A 15,798-nucleotide genomic window follows, 5' to 3' on the forward strand; every position below is an offset into this window, starting at 1 on the left:
GGGAAGGGAACCTGCATTGATGAAAGGAGGAAGAAGAATGGAGAGGCGGTGGGGTGGTGGTGATGTCGCGGTGGCACAGAAGTCGCCGCCGCTGGTGGTTGCTTGTCGGTACTTGAAGACGCAGACAGAGGGTAACTCCACGAATAGGGGTGTCGCACGCAGGAACGAAGAAATGGAGAAATGGGGAAGAAAGAGAAGAAGGAAGAGAGAGAGGGTAGGCGATGGTGGTCGCCGGTGGTGGTGTCGGACGGAGGCGGTGGTGAAGAGAAAGGAAGTCAACCAAAGAATACCCAGCTTGAATTTGGGGAAGTTTGCGTTTCTGAATTTGGAAGCGGGAGTGGACGCGAGAACATATATTTTTAGTGATAAAAATCGACGGCATATTTGTCGATTTTAATTAAAAAAAACAACATACATAGCGTCTATTTTATAAATTAAATTTACACTGTCCACTCCATTTTAGAAAGCAATCAAGACCGTTCAAATTTATTGACGACAAATGTGTCGATATTTTAAATAATAAAACAGACGCTATATTCGTCGATCTTAATATTAAAAAAAACAACACATATGGCGTCTATTATATAAATTAAATTTAGACCGTCCATTTCATTTTAGAGAGTAATCTAGACCGTTTAAATTTTTCGACGGCAAGGTTGTCGATATTTAAAATAATAAAATAGACGTCATATTCGTCGATTTTATTTTTGACTTCTGGTTCGCCTTTACCATGACGATAATAGAGAAATAAATTAATGCATTATAAAAATATCGACGAATAGGCCGTCGGTTTAAATATATATATATTTTTTTAGTAATATCGACATCAAGCTGTCGAAAATTATCGACGGCAGAAATAGCCGTCGATTTTTGCCGTCAAAAAACACACTTTTTCTTGTAGTGCATATCCTAATTCAACCTCAAAATACAATAATATCTACATCGAATTTCTATCACAATAATAATAATAGAATTTTACTATATCAATCACTAATATTATAAGTATCAATTTCAAATCAGAGATAAAAGAAAATCAAACTAGTTTTATAACAAGACAAACAAAACTACAATTTTAAGCTTCAAAATCAAACGCCAAGACAAACCAAAATGCCATGAATAAATAACTAATTACAAAGACTCAAACTTAATCTAAAACTGTTTTGACCTTTTTTTAAGTTTATGTCTTTTGACAATAGACATATTTTAAATATCCTCTCAAAGGATTTGAATCCTCTAAAGTTTGAATTTCACTTTAGATAGTAAAGTGTGATTTTTTATAATTGATTTCATAGGTAGAACCAAAAATAAATATGAAAGAAAAACTATTCATGGATAAAAAATCACACTTTACTCTCTAAAGTGAAATTCAAATTTTAGATGATACAAATCTTTTCTCAAAAATCATAAACTTTTTTCTATTTTTTAGGAAGACTCAAAATAAAAATTAAATATATCAAATTAAAATCCAATGAAAAAGAACGACACTCAAACATTACTTTATAATTTGCTCATGATTTGTAATTTGCTCAACTCTAGTTTCTTTCTCTATATCGCTAACACTGGTCTCACCGACTATCTAATCTCGTTACTTTATGGTTGAGTCCATACTATTTGACCTGAACATTTACAAGAGAGAATAGAAAATATTTTTAGTGACAAATAAAATTGAATAAAGAGTAAAAATGATAATTAATTCTTTTAAAAAACTATCCATTGCACATAATATTTTTACTTAACTTTTTTTAGATATTTCTTTTCATCCGTAAGAAGATATTTTCGTTGCCACAAGTCATACCTACTAGTAACATGATATAGACTCCTACCTATAGGCATTGAAGTGATTCGATCTTGTGGGTCCGATTTATTAAAGTGCATTATATTGAATATTAGCAATTTAAAATTTAGACATTTGGCTATTATTAATATAAACGAACATATTTAATAACAAAAATTAATCGAACGTAATCATCAAAATTTATTTTATTTAATATTTATTAATTATTATAATAATTAATGAAAGTTAAATAAAATATGACTATTATTAATATAAAATAATATTTTAAAAATTAGATCAAATTTATCGATCACCAATTTAATTGTGAACTATTAACATTTTCGGTTCGGTTCATAAAAAAATCGTCATAAAAAAACCACTAAAAAATCGTTAAATTGGCTAGGAATTAGTTGGTCGGACCAAACTAAAATTTTACCGGTTCTTTTTAAAAAACGTCTTTTGACATTAAAAAAAATAAAAATTACAAAAAACAAATCTCTTCAATCCCTCTTTTGTCTCATCTCATATCTCATTTTCAAAAATTAGAACTAAAGAGCTCTTTTCTCTCTCAAAAAAAAAAAAAAGGAATAAAATAAAAGAGAATGAAGATGAGGATTTGCGATGAAAATGAGAGGAGAACGACTGTTGCATCAAACTGATTGAAGGGGATCGCTGATGCTTGTTTGTAGCGGAAGCGCTGAGACGTTGCTGGTCTTGAAGAAAGATGTGCTGTTACTCATCTGTTGTAGGATTTTGATTTATCAGAATGGAGATGGAATCTTATTCAAGAAGTGTCGTCTACCGTTGATTCTTAATGCAACAATATCTTTGCGGTTCTAGTTCACTCATCAAAACTTATTTATGTAATATAGTTATATTATAGGAGGAATTCTAAGTGTACCAAATATACTAGTGTTTTAATAATTTTAATCGTTAATCTCAATCATAAAAATATTTATAATATATTAATTAAAATCAACCATTAAAATTACTGAAATATTGGTATTTCGGACACACTTAAAGACTTTTCTATATTATATATGTTAGGTTACCTTTATGATATTAGAGTTGGTTTAATTTTGTTTCTTATGTACACATGGGCTGCACTTTCAGATATTAGGATTGGTTTTGTTTTGTTTCTTATCTGCACATGGCTTGGAGTTTATTTGGGTCCATTAATTTTTTTTATCTTTTTATTAACATTTTATTTCTACAACATCTATTTAATTTAATTTTTTCATACCAAAAATAATGAGTTTTTTATTCTTATGATAAGTTACACATGTATTTAAATACGAATGTAGATTAATTATAATACAATCTAAAATAAATATATGCTACAAGATGTATTGTGTTTAAAAGAAAAAAAAACATTAAAATGACTAAAATTTTAAAATTTTTAATAAATTTAGATCGAATTTAAAAATTAAAACTGATAGTAAATTTTACTTAAATGATTATAATTATAATACAATACTAATATAAAATTTATAGTAAAAAATCATAGTTTAACATGCTAATTAATACAATAAGAATATAACTTAATTATTTTTATTTTTATTTTTTGTGTTTATTTATTATTTTATTGTAAAACAATTTTTTTGGTTGATCTATGGTTGAATCGATTGGACTAATAAACTAGTAAATCAATAACTAAAACGATTTGATGATTGGTCCAGTTTTCAAAATCTTAATATAAATATAATGCAAAAATTCATAATTTCTGTTAGATTTAAATAGGAGGAGATTCCAATAAATAAAATAGAGTAAAAATATTTAAAATTTATATCAAACTCTCTTAAAATGAAAAACTAGATAAATTAAAAAAATAAAATTTTAATCACTATTAAATCAAGATAATTGAGTTCATACACAATGTAAATTATAAAATTAAGACAATAATTTCAATTGAAATCTTTACTTTATAATTTTTTTTTACTTTAAATGATCTTTTTCTTTAAATCTCATCATATTTCACACCTAAAATATTACTAAGTGAAATTTTCTAATATTTTTATTCCAGTTTTTTTAATTTTAGTGGAAATTCCTATTTTTTTTTAAAGAAAGAAAAGAATATGATTATAAATATAAATAAAATTATTTATAAAATAAATGAAACTATTTCTTAACCTAAAATTTTAAGACATGGCTTTATAAATTTCTTTTAATTAATTATATACTTTTATTTTTTTTTCTCTTTGTATGTATTTGGGACCCACATATTTTTGCCAATTATTGAGTCTCATCTAATATAAATGGACCTAGCTCATAAATCTAATAATTCCAAATCCAAACCTGCATCTTGTGTTTCTCCTAACTCATTCATTGTGCTTATTATTATTAGAAAATAGGACAAATAATGGAGTTGATTGATCTCTTCATGGTGTCAACAACAGCATTAGGCTTCATCTTTGTTTTGAAGAATCTCTTCAATTTTGTGAAGTGGGTATGGAGAATGTTCTTCAGGGCTCCAAAGAATCTAAGAGACTATGGTTCATGGGCCATAATCACTGGCTCCACTGATGGAATTGGCAAAGCCATGGCACTTGAATTGGCATCTAAGGGTCTCAACCTTCTCTTGCTTGGTAGAAACCCTACAAAGCTTGAAGCCACATTCAATGAGATAAGAGAAAAGAACAATAAGGTTAGTGTTGAAGTCAAGTGTTTGGTCGTTGACTTTGAGAAAGAAAATGGAGAGAGAATAAAAGAAAGGGTTGAGGAAGCAATAGAGGGTTTGGATGTTGGAATTCTTGTAAATAGTGCTGGATTGGCATACCGTTATGCTAGATTCTTTCACGAGGTTGATTCTAATCTTATAAATAGTATCATAAAAGTGAATGTTGAAGGAACTACTTGGATCACAAAAGCAGTGATTCAAAAGATGGTAGACAAGAAGAAAGGAGCAATTATTAATATGGGTTCTGGTTCCACTGTTGTCCTTCCTTCTTATCCTTTGGTTACCCTCTATGCCGCCACCAAAGCGTAAGTAGCTATGTTACAAACTCAGGTGTAGTTAACTTCATGTGAAGTTGATAGATGAGAGTCGTTAAATGAGTTGACAGATTTGACTAAATAATCATCTAACGACTCTTAGTTATCAACTTCACATCAAATTATCTGTAGATGAGTTTTTTCCTACTAAAAAAGAGCAAAGTCGTAGTCGTTGTGGCATTTTTTTTTGGTTTTTCAAAAATTTATTATAAATATTTTGCTGTGAATTTACCATATGAAAATAGTTGTGAAGTTTTACTGTGAATTTTGAAAGTCGCAAGTCGCAACAAATTTCATAGGTAATTTTCATACTATAAAGTGCGAGAATATAACTCATTAAATTTTGTTGTAAAAAAACCGCAAGCAAATATTCGAAGCAAAATCTTTAAATCGTTTGACAATATATTTGGACTCATATTTATTTGCAGCTAAATTCCCAAGAATAGATATGCAGATTAGCTACGAATTTTTATTGCAGATTTTGCTAAAAATTCTAGTTTCGTGCTTTTTCTTTTTTGGAATTTATTGCTGTAGATTTTTCAATGAACTTTTGTTGGAAATTTTATTTCTTACGAATTTTTCTATTGAATTTGTTTTCTAGAAATTTAGCTATGAAAAAAAAGGTAGTTTTTAGATTTTAGAGAGAAAGACAAGCTTAACGAGTTCTTTTTCCCCTCAACTCACGATGATGTGTTTATATTTAGTAACTGTTAAGATCTAAAAAAAAATTAAGCTGCTTGGTGTTTAATTTGATATAGATATCTTGCAATGTTGTCAAGAAGCATCAGTTTGGAATATAAGCAACAAGGAATTGACATCCAGTGTCAGGTTCTCTCTCATCTTTTGATTTTCACTCTTTTATTTCCTTTTAAGTTTTATGTTTGTTTGATGGATTTGGGAACTGAAAGTGAACCTTTTTTTTTAATATTGGGTTCACATGGGTGTTATTCCCAAAATGACTTATTATGTGTTGTATTAAACTTCAGAAAAGCTGCAACTTTAATTTTTAAATTTTTTAAAATAACAAAACAGCAACCAACCAGGTTAGTCAAAGCTCACTTGTCCGTTTAAGTAAATGTGAGGAGTAATGAAACTCAGATCCGCAACGAATTAGTCCTTAACCTGTCGGATTAGGAGATACTTTGCGAAACCAAAAAAAAAATTACAAAAGCACATCAAATTCATTTCTGAATCCATATGAAACTCAATTAAACTAAAGAGGAAAAGAAAAAACACACAACAACAGCAGCAATAAAAGAACAACGATTAAGATAAAGCACACAAAGAAAAAGGAGGAATGTAAGAAGAAGGAAGAACGCGAAGAAGAATAAGAAGGAATAATACAAAAAAGAAGAAGGAACGCGAAGATAAAGAAAGATATATTTGCGTTAGTAAAGCGCGTGTGTACACACTGATGTAATGAAAGTGATTTTTGTTGAGTTTGAGCCAACTTGTTTGAACTTGGTTGCCAAAAAGATTTAGATGTGTAATTAGATTGTAAGAAAAATTATAGTATTATTTTGTTACTTTAATAATTTTTAAAATTTAAAAAATATTTTATAACATTAATGATGTTTTCTTTAAAATTAATTAAGAATATTTTTTAGACATGATAAAAAAAAGTTCATAGTAAAATAAAATTTATCTGAAGTCAAATAATCTGATATAACAAACATTTTTTATAAATATTAAAAAAATTAGCCACTGAAAGTCTTGCTGGCATACAATACCATCCAATATCAAGAGAAGTTCTTGGTCAGTGTGAGACATATATGAATCATATTATTAGACCATCTCCAGTAGGAAACTCATTCCAGTTTCTGTTTATGGCCCACCTGTCATAAAAAGTAACTCCACATTAGCTTTTACGTCATAAACAGTAAATAGGAACTCATAGCATCTCTCTCTTCTCCATTAGGAGGAACTAACTTTAGTCCCTGTTGTGGTCCCACCTAATTAATTAATTAATTAAAATACTTGAAATTAATGTAATTAATTTTTTTAATAATATAATTTAAATATTTAAATTTAAAAATAATTCACTATTAAAAGATATTAATATTAAATAAATTTATACATAACAACAATACACACAATATATAATTCGGGATTACACAAATTTGTAAAATTACTTAATACAAAAAAAACATAATTAAATTCTACAGTTGACGATAAGCATTGTGAAATTGCCATATGTGTTCAATCAAGTCCTCTTTCAATTGTCTATGCTGCTGCCTATTTCGAAGTTGGGCATTTCTTTGGAAAAATTGATGGTATGGTGCAAAATCTTCTTCTCCCAGCTGAGGTTGTGATAATCCATTTTCAACATCATCATACTCTAAGCCTTGAGCAAAATTTCCTGCATAAGTGTCTCTTTCATCCTCAACAATCATATTATGCAATATAATACAAGCTCTCATTATGTTGGCAAGCTTCTTCTTTTCCCAAAAACGACCTGGACCACGTATAATTGCAAAGCGTGCTTGCAACACTCCGAATGCTCGTTCCACATCTTTTCTTTGCCCTTCTTGGTATTGTGCAAATAACTTGCNNTAACACGTTGATATCGTTATTTGAACCATAAACTCCAAAGAACACATATCATATCCAAAGGTCTGAAGATGTTACAACCTCAAGTTCTATGGTTGCAACCCCATCATAACCACTCATGTACATACCTTTCCACGCCTTTGGACAATTTTTTCATTGCCAATGCATGCAGTCAATACTACCCAATATGCCAGGGAAGTCACGACCCTCCGCCATTTGTAGCAGGCGGTGTACGTCATTTGGATTGGGTTTTCGCAAGTATTCATCCTGGAACACAGAAATGACACCTTCAAAAAATTTTTCCAAGCATTCAATTGTAGTGCTCTCGCCTATGCGCACATAATCATCAACAGCATCAGCTGCTACGCCGTATGCTAACATCCGTATCGCAGCGGTACATTTCTGAAGTGGCGACAAGTCTCTTCTTCCAGTTGCATCAACCCTCTGTTGGAAATGCGGATAGACGTTTGAGAGAGTGTCTACTATCCGAAGGAACACATGTCTTCTCATTCGAAATCTCCGTCAAAAAATGTCAGCATTATACACCGATTCATCTGCAAAGTAATCTTAGAAAAGGCGACCATGTCATGCTTCTCGATCTCTGTTATTCCATCTACGAGTAATTGGGATAGAGCTTCTATCGATATCTTCTTCTTCTGAATCTTCGAGTAAATACTCATCGATCCAATTATCTATCAGTGTGTTATCTTGCCGTCTTCTTTTGCCATACAAAGCCTCATTAAACATATCATCAAAATTTTTAGCCATATGGAGAAATGTAATTTTTAGTTCTCTGTCGAGGTGAGAAAGAAGAGTTGAAGTGGAGTTGTGGAGTCATTGATAGTTGATATTTATAAGTGGAGAAACTAGTTTTGTAACGGCTAGTTTTGCAACGGCTAGTTTTTCTTAACGGCTACTTAACGGCTAGTTTTGCAACGGCTAATTAACGGCTAGTTTTGCAACGGTCACTTTAATGAACAACAACGACACAATAATATTGACTAATTTCAAATCTTACATCAGAAATAAATAAAACAAACTACATCACATACCAGTAATACGCAATAAATAAATAAGAACATACTACATAACTCTACGAATACAAGGAACCATTAAGTAAACCACTTGGCCATTATTTTCTCACATGCAATCTCATGAAGAGCTCGTCGTTTCTCACTCATTGTAGACGTGTCAGCATTAAGTATTTGCATATCCATTTCCCTTTCTTTTGCTTTTATCTCCATTTCTTTAATATACCTCTGAGTTTGTAATTTTTGTTCTTTCATTGCCGCGAACGGGAGAGTCCACACCGGGTTCGTCAGCCAACGGTGTTTCTGGGTTTGATGAGGATGAGTATGCTCCAGTTGCACTAACTTTGGTTCTCTTTGAGCCGCCACTTTGTGTAGGTAGTTGGCTTCTCCATTTTTGCTCCAACCGAAGCATGTTCCAATGCCTCTCAAAAGTGAACTTTTAACCATAATTTGTGGAATAAAGTTTATAAGCCAACTCCTTTATATCATCAGCGTTCGAACCACTCCTTATGTTTCGACTAGCTTGATCGTAGCAACCAGCAAATTGTGCAACAGCCTTGTTGATCTTATACCATCGTTTCTTACATGCAACTACCCCCCTTGTCATGTCGGTGCAAAATTCTACACAGTAGTTATGAATTCGACTCCAAAATGTTTCTCCCTTTTGATCGGTACCAACTACAGGGTCAGTTGAAACATTTAACCACGCACTGATCAACATCTCATCCTCTTCCCAATGCCAGTGTTGAATACTATCTTGCCTCCGATCTTCAATATCATCATCATTGAGGTCGATAGCATCTAATCTATGAGGGTTGGCAAAATCATTAGCAAGCTTTTTCTTTTCCCAAAAACGAGCTGGACCACGTATAATTGCAAAGCGTGCTTGCAACACTCCAAATAGGAGTCTGGGAGGATGGGTTAGAAGAGCCACCAACATCATATGAGTTATGTCTTGATGCACTGAATTGAGTTAGAAACGGCAAGAAAGTTGGAGTAACATTTTCGATAGAGGGGTTAAATATGGATGAAAATGGAAAATGAGGTGTTTGTGAATTTTGATTTTGCGGTTGGAATATAGGAAACTGATTATTATAAGGAGCTTGAAAATTGAAATTAGAAAGATTTTGTGGATTTGGATTTTGAAATGTATTTGGTAATGTGATGTTTTGATTTGGAACTTGAGTGTTTGAGGTTTGAGATTGTTGGGTATTTGGAATTTGAGGAAAGTTTTGTAAGTAATTGAAGAAAGAGTTGAGTTGGTTTGGATCCATTTTTTCGAAAAAAAATAATAGTAGTAGAACTTTGATTTTGTAAACTTGGAAGAAGATGAGGAAGAGTAGTAGAGAGTGTGAGAATAGAAGTGTATCTAAGTGGTATATATAGAGTAACAAAATATTAATTTATTAATAATAACAGTAACATAGTAACGGCTAGTTTCCAACAACTAATTTTACAACGGCTAATTTAATTAAAAGTTTTAAACTTTTAATTTTATTAATAAAATATTATTTTTTTTTGAGAGAGACCGAGTCCCTCTAAGTAGGGCTTCACCTGCTTTGAAATTTGTGAAGGTCCTCATTTGATATTTGCTCCAACGGTAAAGCCTCTCTTTTTACTGACACACAGTAAATGAGGTTCATAGTTTTTAAACCGTTGGAGTTGCTCTTAGGTCGTGTAATTACTTTTTTTTTCTGACTTGCCAACTTTTTATTATTCATTTTATTTTTTCTGAATCTTGTCAGTTTGGTAAATAAATAGCTCAAAGATATTAATTTAGGGTTAAATTTTATGATTAATAAGTACAATACTTTGAGTTAAATATTCGAGTTTGTTCGCCAAAATAATCCAAATGTAAATTTCATCATATCAACCAAATAATATATAAATTGAGTATTTGATAATATATTTTAGAGAAATCAATATTTTTTATTAATATTAGCTAATATTTTTATTATTTTATATTATTAGAATTTAGAATTTAAAATTTATTTTTTAATATTTAAAATTGGCCAAATATTAACAAAAAAAATAAATTTTATTAGTCATATAATATTGTTCTATATTTTGATTATCAGTACATTTTATTTTTATTATTGATATTGTTGTTGGTGGTGTTGAAGAGTTGAATAAGGTGTAAGTCAATAACTAAGAATATTTAATATAGATAATTATACCATACATACATATGTTGATTAACTAATCTTGGTAATATATATTTTGATGTGGTAACTACAACAGGCTCCATTATTTGTGTCAACTAAGATGACAAAGATGGGAAGTTCAGTGTTTGTTCCAACGGCAGAGAAGTATATAAAATCATGCACAAGATGGATTGGGTATGAAAGTGTGGTTGAGCCCTATTTGCTCCATTCTCTGCAAGGTTTTTTCATAAGAGCAATTCCTGACCCACTTGTTGATTCTTATTTGCTTCGTTATTTTCTATATTGGCGCAAAAGAGGGCTCCTCAAGGACTCCAACACTTCCAACAATTTACCACCATCATCTTAATTAACTCATAAGAAGGAGAGTCTTGGAATGAATGAATTGTTTACGTATGATTTTAATTTTTAAGGTTACGTGTTCAAACTGTGAAAACAATTATATAATTATTATATTTAAGTTATATAGTTACGTATATTATTATATTTTTTGTGTGTAATTCTTTTCGAATTTCTGTGTTAATGCATGATGTTTATACATTGAACTGTCTTTTTTATGCTAACTAAGTCATAAATAGTAAACATGATCCATTATATACATATTAAGTATGGAAGATTTGTAGTCTAGAATGGTCAGATTTGTCCAGGTTTGAATATGGAAATTTGGCTTATATGAATAGTCCTTTTCTAATTGGATTTACCATTTGATTAATTAATGAGTCTTTGGCAATTTATTACTGAAAGGGATGTTACTATATTACCATCATTTTTCTTTTTCTTCCAATTTTTGTCTTCTAGCCAGCAAGAGAAACCTGCGAGCAGCATGCAGGTAGTAGGTACGGTGGTTTGTTTATGGTGAACAATCTATTAAAATACTAACAAACCATATTTATTCAATCTCACTTTCTTAATTACGTCACATAATTTCCTTTCAGGAAATCAATAAATTCCACTTCGTTAATAATTTTTAAAGAAGTAAATACTAAATTGATATTCGAAAAATTTTGATACTGATAAAATGGTACCTGACTTTGTTATTGACAAAATGATTTTTAAAAAATTTTAAAATTTGACAAACGTACTCTTGAATTTGCCAGAATACATTTTTAGCAAATACAATACTGATATGGCCAACCTATTTTGATGATCTGACCAACCTCTCTTAATTCCTCTCTCCCCAAAGTACTCCCTCCTCTCCCTCTTTAACAGAGTCTCTTGTTCTCGCACTCTCATTCTCTTACTCTCTCCAGCAACAGTGATGGAACAAGTCTTCCGACCATTATCATCATCATTAGAAGAAGAAAATAAGTTGTAGTGGATGATAATAGAGCAATTTAAGAGTCTATGGATATGAACCAATTTCCTTTCTCACTGCCACCAAACCCACCTTCTCTCTGCCATCAACTCCTACAACTAGTTCACTCCCACCACCAACAACAACCAAGTCATGCTCTTCGGCCACCTCCCTCCCTGGGCCTCACGTTGATCTCTTGCGCTTCCAAGACACCGTCATCATTCTCTCTCTCGAATCTTCGTGCATCATGTACTTCACTCCCCTTCACTTCGATCCGCTTCAAGTTTCGGTTTTGCTGACGTTGTGCTCTTTGGTTCTCTTGTCAGGGAAAGTCAGGTACCAATGGAAGTACAAGATTAATCGCAATCCTAGATTTTAGCTCTGGCAAAAAAATGAACTGGAACAATATAGAAGAATATCTATTATTCTCAGAAAATTCTCCTCTTATCCATGAACTGAATCGAATCCAACTAATCCAAATTGAACTAATCTGTTATTTTAGTTTTGTACAGAGCTTCTGAAAGGGAGAAAAAGAAAGTGAAATAGATTCGACAATATCTGGGAAAAGAGTGGTGCTGTGCAGGTAGGATTCGAAGCTGTGTTGGAGAGGAGGGAGAGTGCATTGGGATATTGGCCAGGTCATCAAAATATGTTGGCCACGTTAGCATCGTGTTCGTCAAAAATATGCTCCGATGAGTTTAGCGGCACGTTTGTCAAATTTTAAAATCATTCAGAAACTACTTTTGTCAATAACAAAAATCAAGTACCATTTTGTCAACGCTAAAATATTTCGGATACTGATTTAGTATCTGCTTCATTTAAAAGAAAAACTAAAATATTATTTTTTCAAGATAAAGATACTTGGTAACTCCCAACTACAAATTATATATATACTATCCTTGTTAAAAGTTCATTTTGTCTCTATTATTTGCAATCACGTAGAGTCACCATTCTGTCCCAAATCTGATTCAAAACAAACGTAAGAGTGGCACCCTATATTTTTGTTTCATCGTTTTATTTATTCTCCGATTTCACTTGCTTACTACTCCCAAAAATCACTCTTTGACACTCCTATCAACCATTTCTAGTTGACAATTCCGTAACTAAGGCATGGTGCAAGGAAAGGAGTCAGAGTGATGCATCCATAGTAGGTGAAGCCACGAGTGATTTCATGGATTAGTTGTAATTTGTTGGAGTTAGTCAAGTTAAGCTTCAAACTATTAAGGGATGTGGAATGTGTTTGTTACGGGTATATATGGTCCGATCCGGTCTGAAGATTCGGTTCGGTCCCGAATATTTTAGGGGCTAATTTAGTGTGATTTTATCGGGTCTAGGGATGGGTAAGGATCTTAAAAATAGATCCGGTCATTATTTTGGGTCGGGTCCGAGCCATAGCTCGAGTCACCTGAACTCGGTCCAGTGGCCCGGCATACACAATTAATATTTTGTGTTATTAGTTATGGTGATGGCTATTCTTATGTGGAATTTAAATATTGTAAACCTTAATATTTTGTGTTATTAGTCATTATAAGAGTATAAGTTAATGTTTTATGTTTAAAATGCATAAGACTTTAGACTAATGAATAATATTGTGTTATTTGTATTGATATAAATATTTAGTCTTATTAGACAATATTAGTATTAATTATGGTCATGCTTTAATTTTAGAGAAGGGTTGGTTCTTGCTATATTTTTTAAGTAAATTTTACTATGTGAATTGTGAAATAATGGTTGGAGATTAGGTGATTTTTACATGCTAAAGACCCGATTTTTACCCGGTTTTCACTCGATCCGAAGGTGCATAGGTTTCATCGGGTTTAGAATCGGATTATGGTCTAAAGATTTGGCCGGATCTATATTTCGGGTCGGGTCTGAATTAAGCCAGATTCGGTGTGGCCCGACCCATGTACACTCCTAGTGTTTGTTGTAAAATAGCAAATATTGTAAAGTGTCATATAACTTTGGAAAAAATTATGTAACCCTCTTTGAAAGAACCTAAATCTTAAGGAAAAAGTATGTAACGAGAATCACTTTCTAAAATACTTGTCCAAGTTGGTTTCATGGATAATTTAAATATGGCGAGTGATTTCGTGGATTGGTTGGAATGTGTTAGAGTCAGCCAGGATGAGCTTCAGGCTAAGTGATTAAGGAATGTGAAATATTGTTTGTTGTGAAATAGTAAATATTATAAAGTATCATAATTTTTGTGAAAATTCAACAATACTCTTTAAAAGAGCCTGTAACTTTAGAAAAATTCTGGGAACTAAAATCACTTTTAAAAAGGACTTGTCCTTGTTATTTTAATGGATAATTTAAACTTGTGCATGATTTTATGAATTGGTTGTGACTTGTATGTTGAGTCAGCTAAGATAAGCTTCAAGTGATTAAGGGAAGTGGAATATCATTTGTTATGAAATAGTAAACATTGTAAAGTGTTCTATCACTTTTGAGAAAATAATAACTCCCTTTAGAAGAACCTATAACTTTGGAAAAAATTATGTAATTAGCATTACAAAAAAAGCGCTAAATATTGTCGAATTTTTTATTGGATTTAGTATCGTTCATTAGTGACAGTTTTATGGTTGAATTACCGATGGTTAAAATAATAAATAATGGGCATTAAAATTTGCCATCAGATTTATGTTTTGTCTGAAAATTCATGATAATAATTGGAAAAAAAATAAAAATAGACACAAAATTTAGTGTGGGATTTACCTAGAGATTATAATTTACTGCATTTTGGCGACCACCAATTTGTTACCTTCGAATTTTACTGTTGATTAAATCGAAGGTAAAACCGCCCTAAATTCAAAATGAGAAACTTTACCCTTACTTTTTGAAATCTCCCCCCCTCTCTTCCCATCCCTCTCGTCCCTCTTTCTCTCTCCATTGTAACCATTGCCAACAACCCTTTCATCGAACCTCCACCAGCGTCGACCACCAGAATCTGCTCCAACGACCGCGTGGACTCAGACAAAATTCCTGATATCGTGTGAAACATAATCGGAGTCAATGTAGCCATCGTTTGATTGCTGTCACCGCTGCTCCTTGCCTCATCGAAATTGTCTCCCTCCTCCCTTCTTTAGTAAGTTGTCTTTGTCCCTCTCCATCTTCCATCCTCATTTTTTATTTTTGAAAAAAAAAATCCTAAACCCCCTTTGTTGTGCAGCCCTGCCAATCGTCCCTGCTGCTACCGTGCCCTCCAAGCTACCACCACACTGGAAAAGTCTTTCACGCCGCAACTATCTCTAGGCCAATGAGTTATTTTTTTCAAATTTCTTTTTCAAATTTATGTTTTTTTTATTTATCTAATTTTTATAATTCTAATTTACACTAGTTAAATTTTTTATTCTATCTTTTTTATTAAAAAATTGTGATATAGGTTCAATTTAGAGTAATTAGTTTAGATTAATTACTGTTATCACTAGTTTAGAGTAATTAGTTTGTAATTAGTATAGAGTAATTATGTAATTTTTATTTTTTTATTAAGACATAGAATTTTAATACTCACTTATAAATCATTTGTTGTGAAATTGTGATATATTGATAAATTCACATTTCATGGTATTTATTTACTTTAAATGAGTGGAATTCGTCGACTTTTTTCACGTTTATTTATTAAAATAGCATAATTTTGTGAATTTCTCCTAATTATGCTTAATGATCAAAAATATATTTTTTAAACTCTTAAATTACTAAATTTAATTTACTTTAATTCCATTCGATGTCTTGATGTGTTTGTTGAGTGATTTCAGGATTAGGAGGCAAGGATGGCTTAAAAAAGTGAAAAAAAAAAGCATGCAAAAGTGGAGAATTCATGAAGAAATAAAGATTGGAGTTCCTCATGGTCATGCGTACGCATGCCTCATCCGTACGCATGAATCTCAAGTTGTGTGTATGCATGTCTTAACTCGCTTACGTATGAATCCCAAGTTGCGCGTACACATGAAAGATGAGTACGCATGACTGTCAGCACGTGATTTATTTAAATAAACA

The 15,798-nt window shown here is 31.6% G+C and overlaps 1 protein-coding gene across 1 annotated transcript; it reads left to right on the forward strand.

Moving 5' to 3' along the window:
* The first annotated feature begins 4,070 nt into the window (after nucleotides 1–4,070).
* On the forward strand, nucleotides 4,071–11,008 carry LOC107469012 (very-long-chain 3-oxoacyl-CoA reductase 1). The gene is made up of 3 exons (XM_016088402.3): nucleotides 4,071–4,756; nucleotides 5,524–5,593; nucleotides 10,588–11,008. The coding sequence occupies exons 1-3, from the start codon at nucleotides 4,134–4,136 to the stop codon at nucleotides 10,855–10,857; spliced, it is 963 nt and encodes a 320-aa protein (XP_015943888.1). The 5' UTR covers nucleotides 4,071–4,133; the 3' UTR covers nucleotides 10,858–11,008.
* The last annotated feature ends 4,790 nt before the right edge of the window (nucleotides 11,009–15,798 follow it).

This window comes from Arachis duranensis, chromosome 10, assembly GCF_000817695.3.
Source record: "Arachis duranensis cultivar V14167 chromosome 10, aradu.V14167.gnm2.J7QH, whole genome shotgun sequence".
In the NCBI taxonomy this organism is placed as follows: domain Eukaryota; kingdom Viridiplantae; phylum Streptophyta; class Magnoliopsida; order Fabales; family Fabaceae; genus Arachis; species Arachis duranensis.

What these genes read in the sequence shown, in the direction of transcription:
- LOC107469012 (XM_016088402.3), top strand. Translation starts at nt 4,134, where the DNA reads ATGGAGTTGATTGATCTCTTCATGGTGTCAACAACAGCATTAGGCTTC. An exon ending in CTCTATGCCGCCACCAAAGC is followed by an intron (nt 4,757 to 5,523) that starts GTAAGTAGCTAT and finishes AATTTGATATAG; the next exon opens with ATATCTTGCAATGTTGTCAA. An exon ending in GAATTGACATCCAGTGTCAG is followed by an intron (nt 5,594 to 10,587) that starts GTTCTCTCTCAT and finishes TAACTACAACAG; the next exon opens with GCTCCATTATTTGTGTCAAC.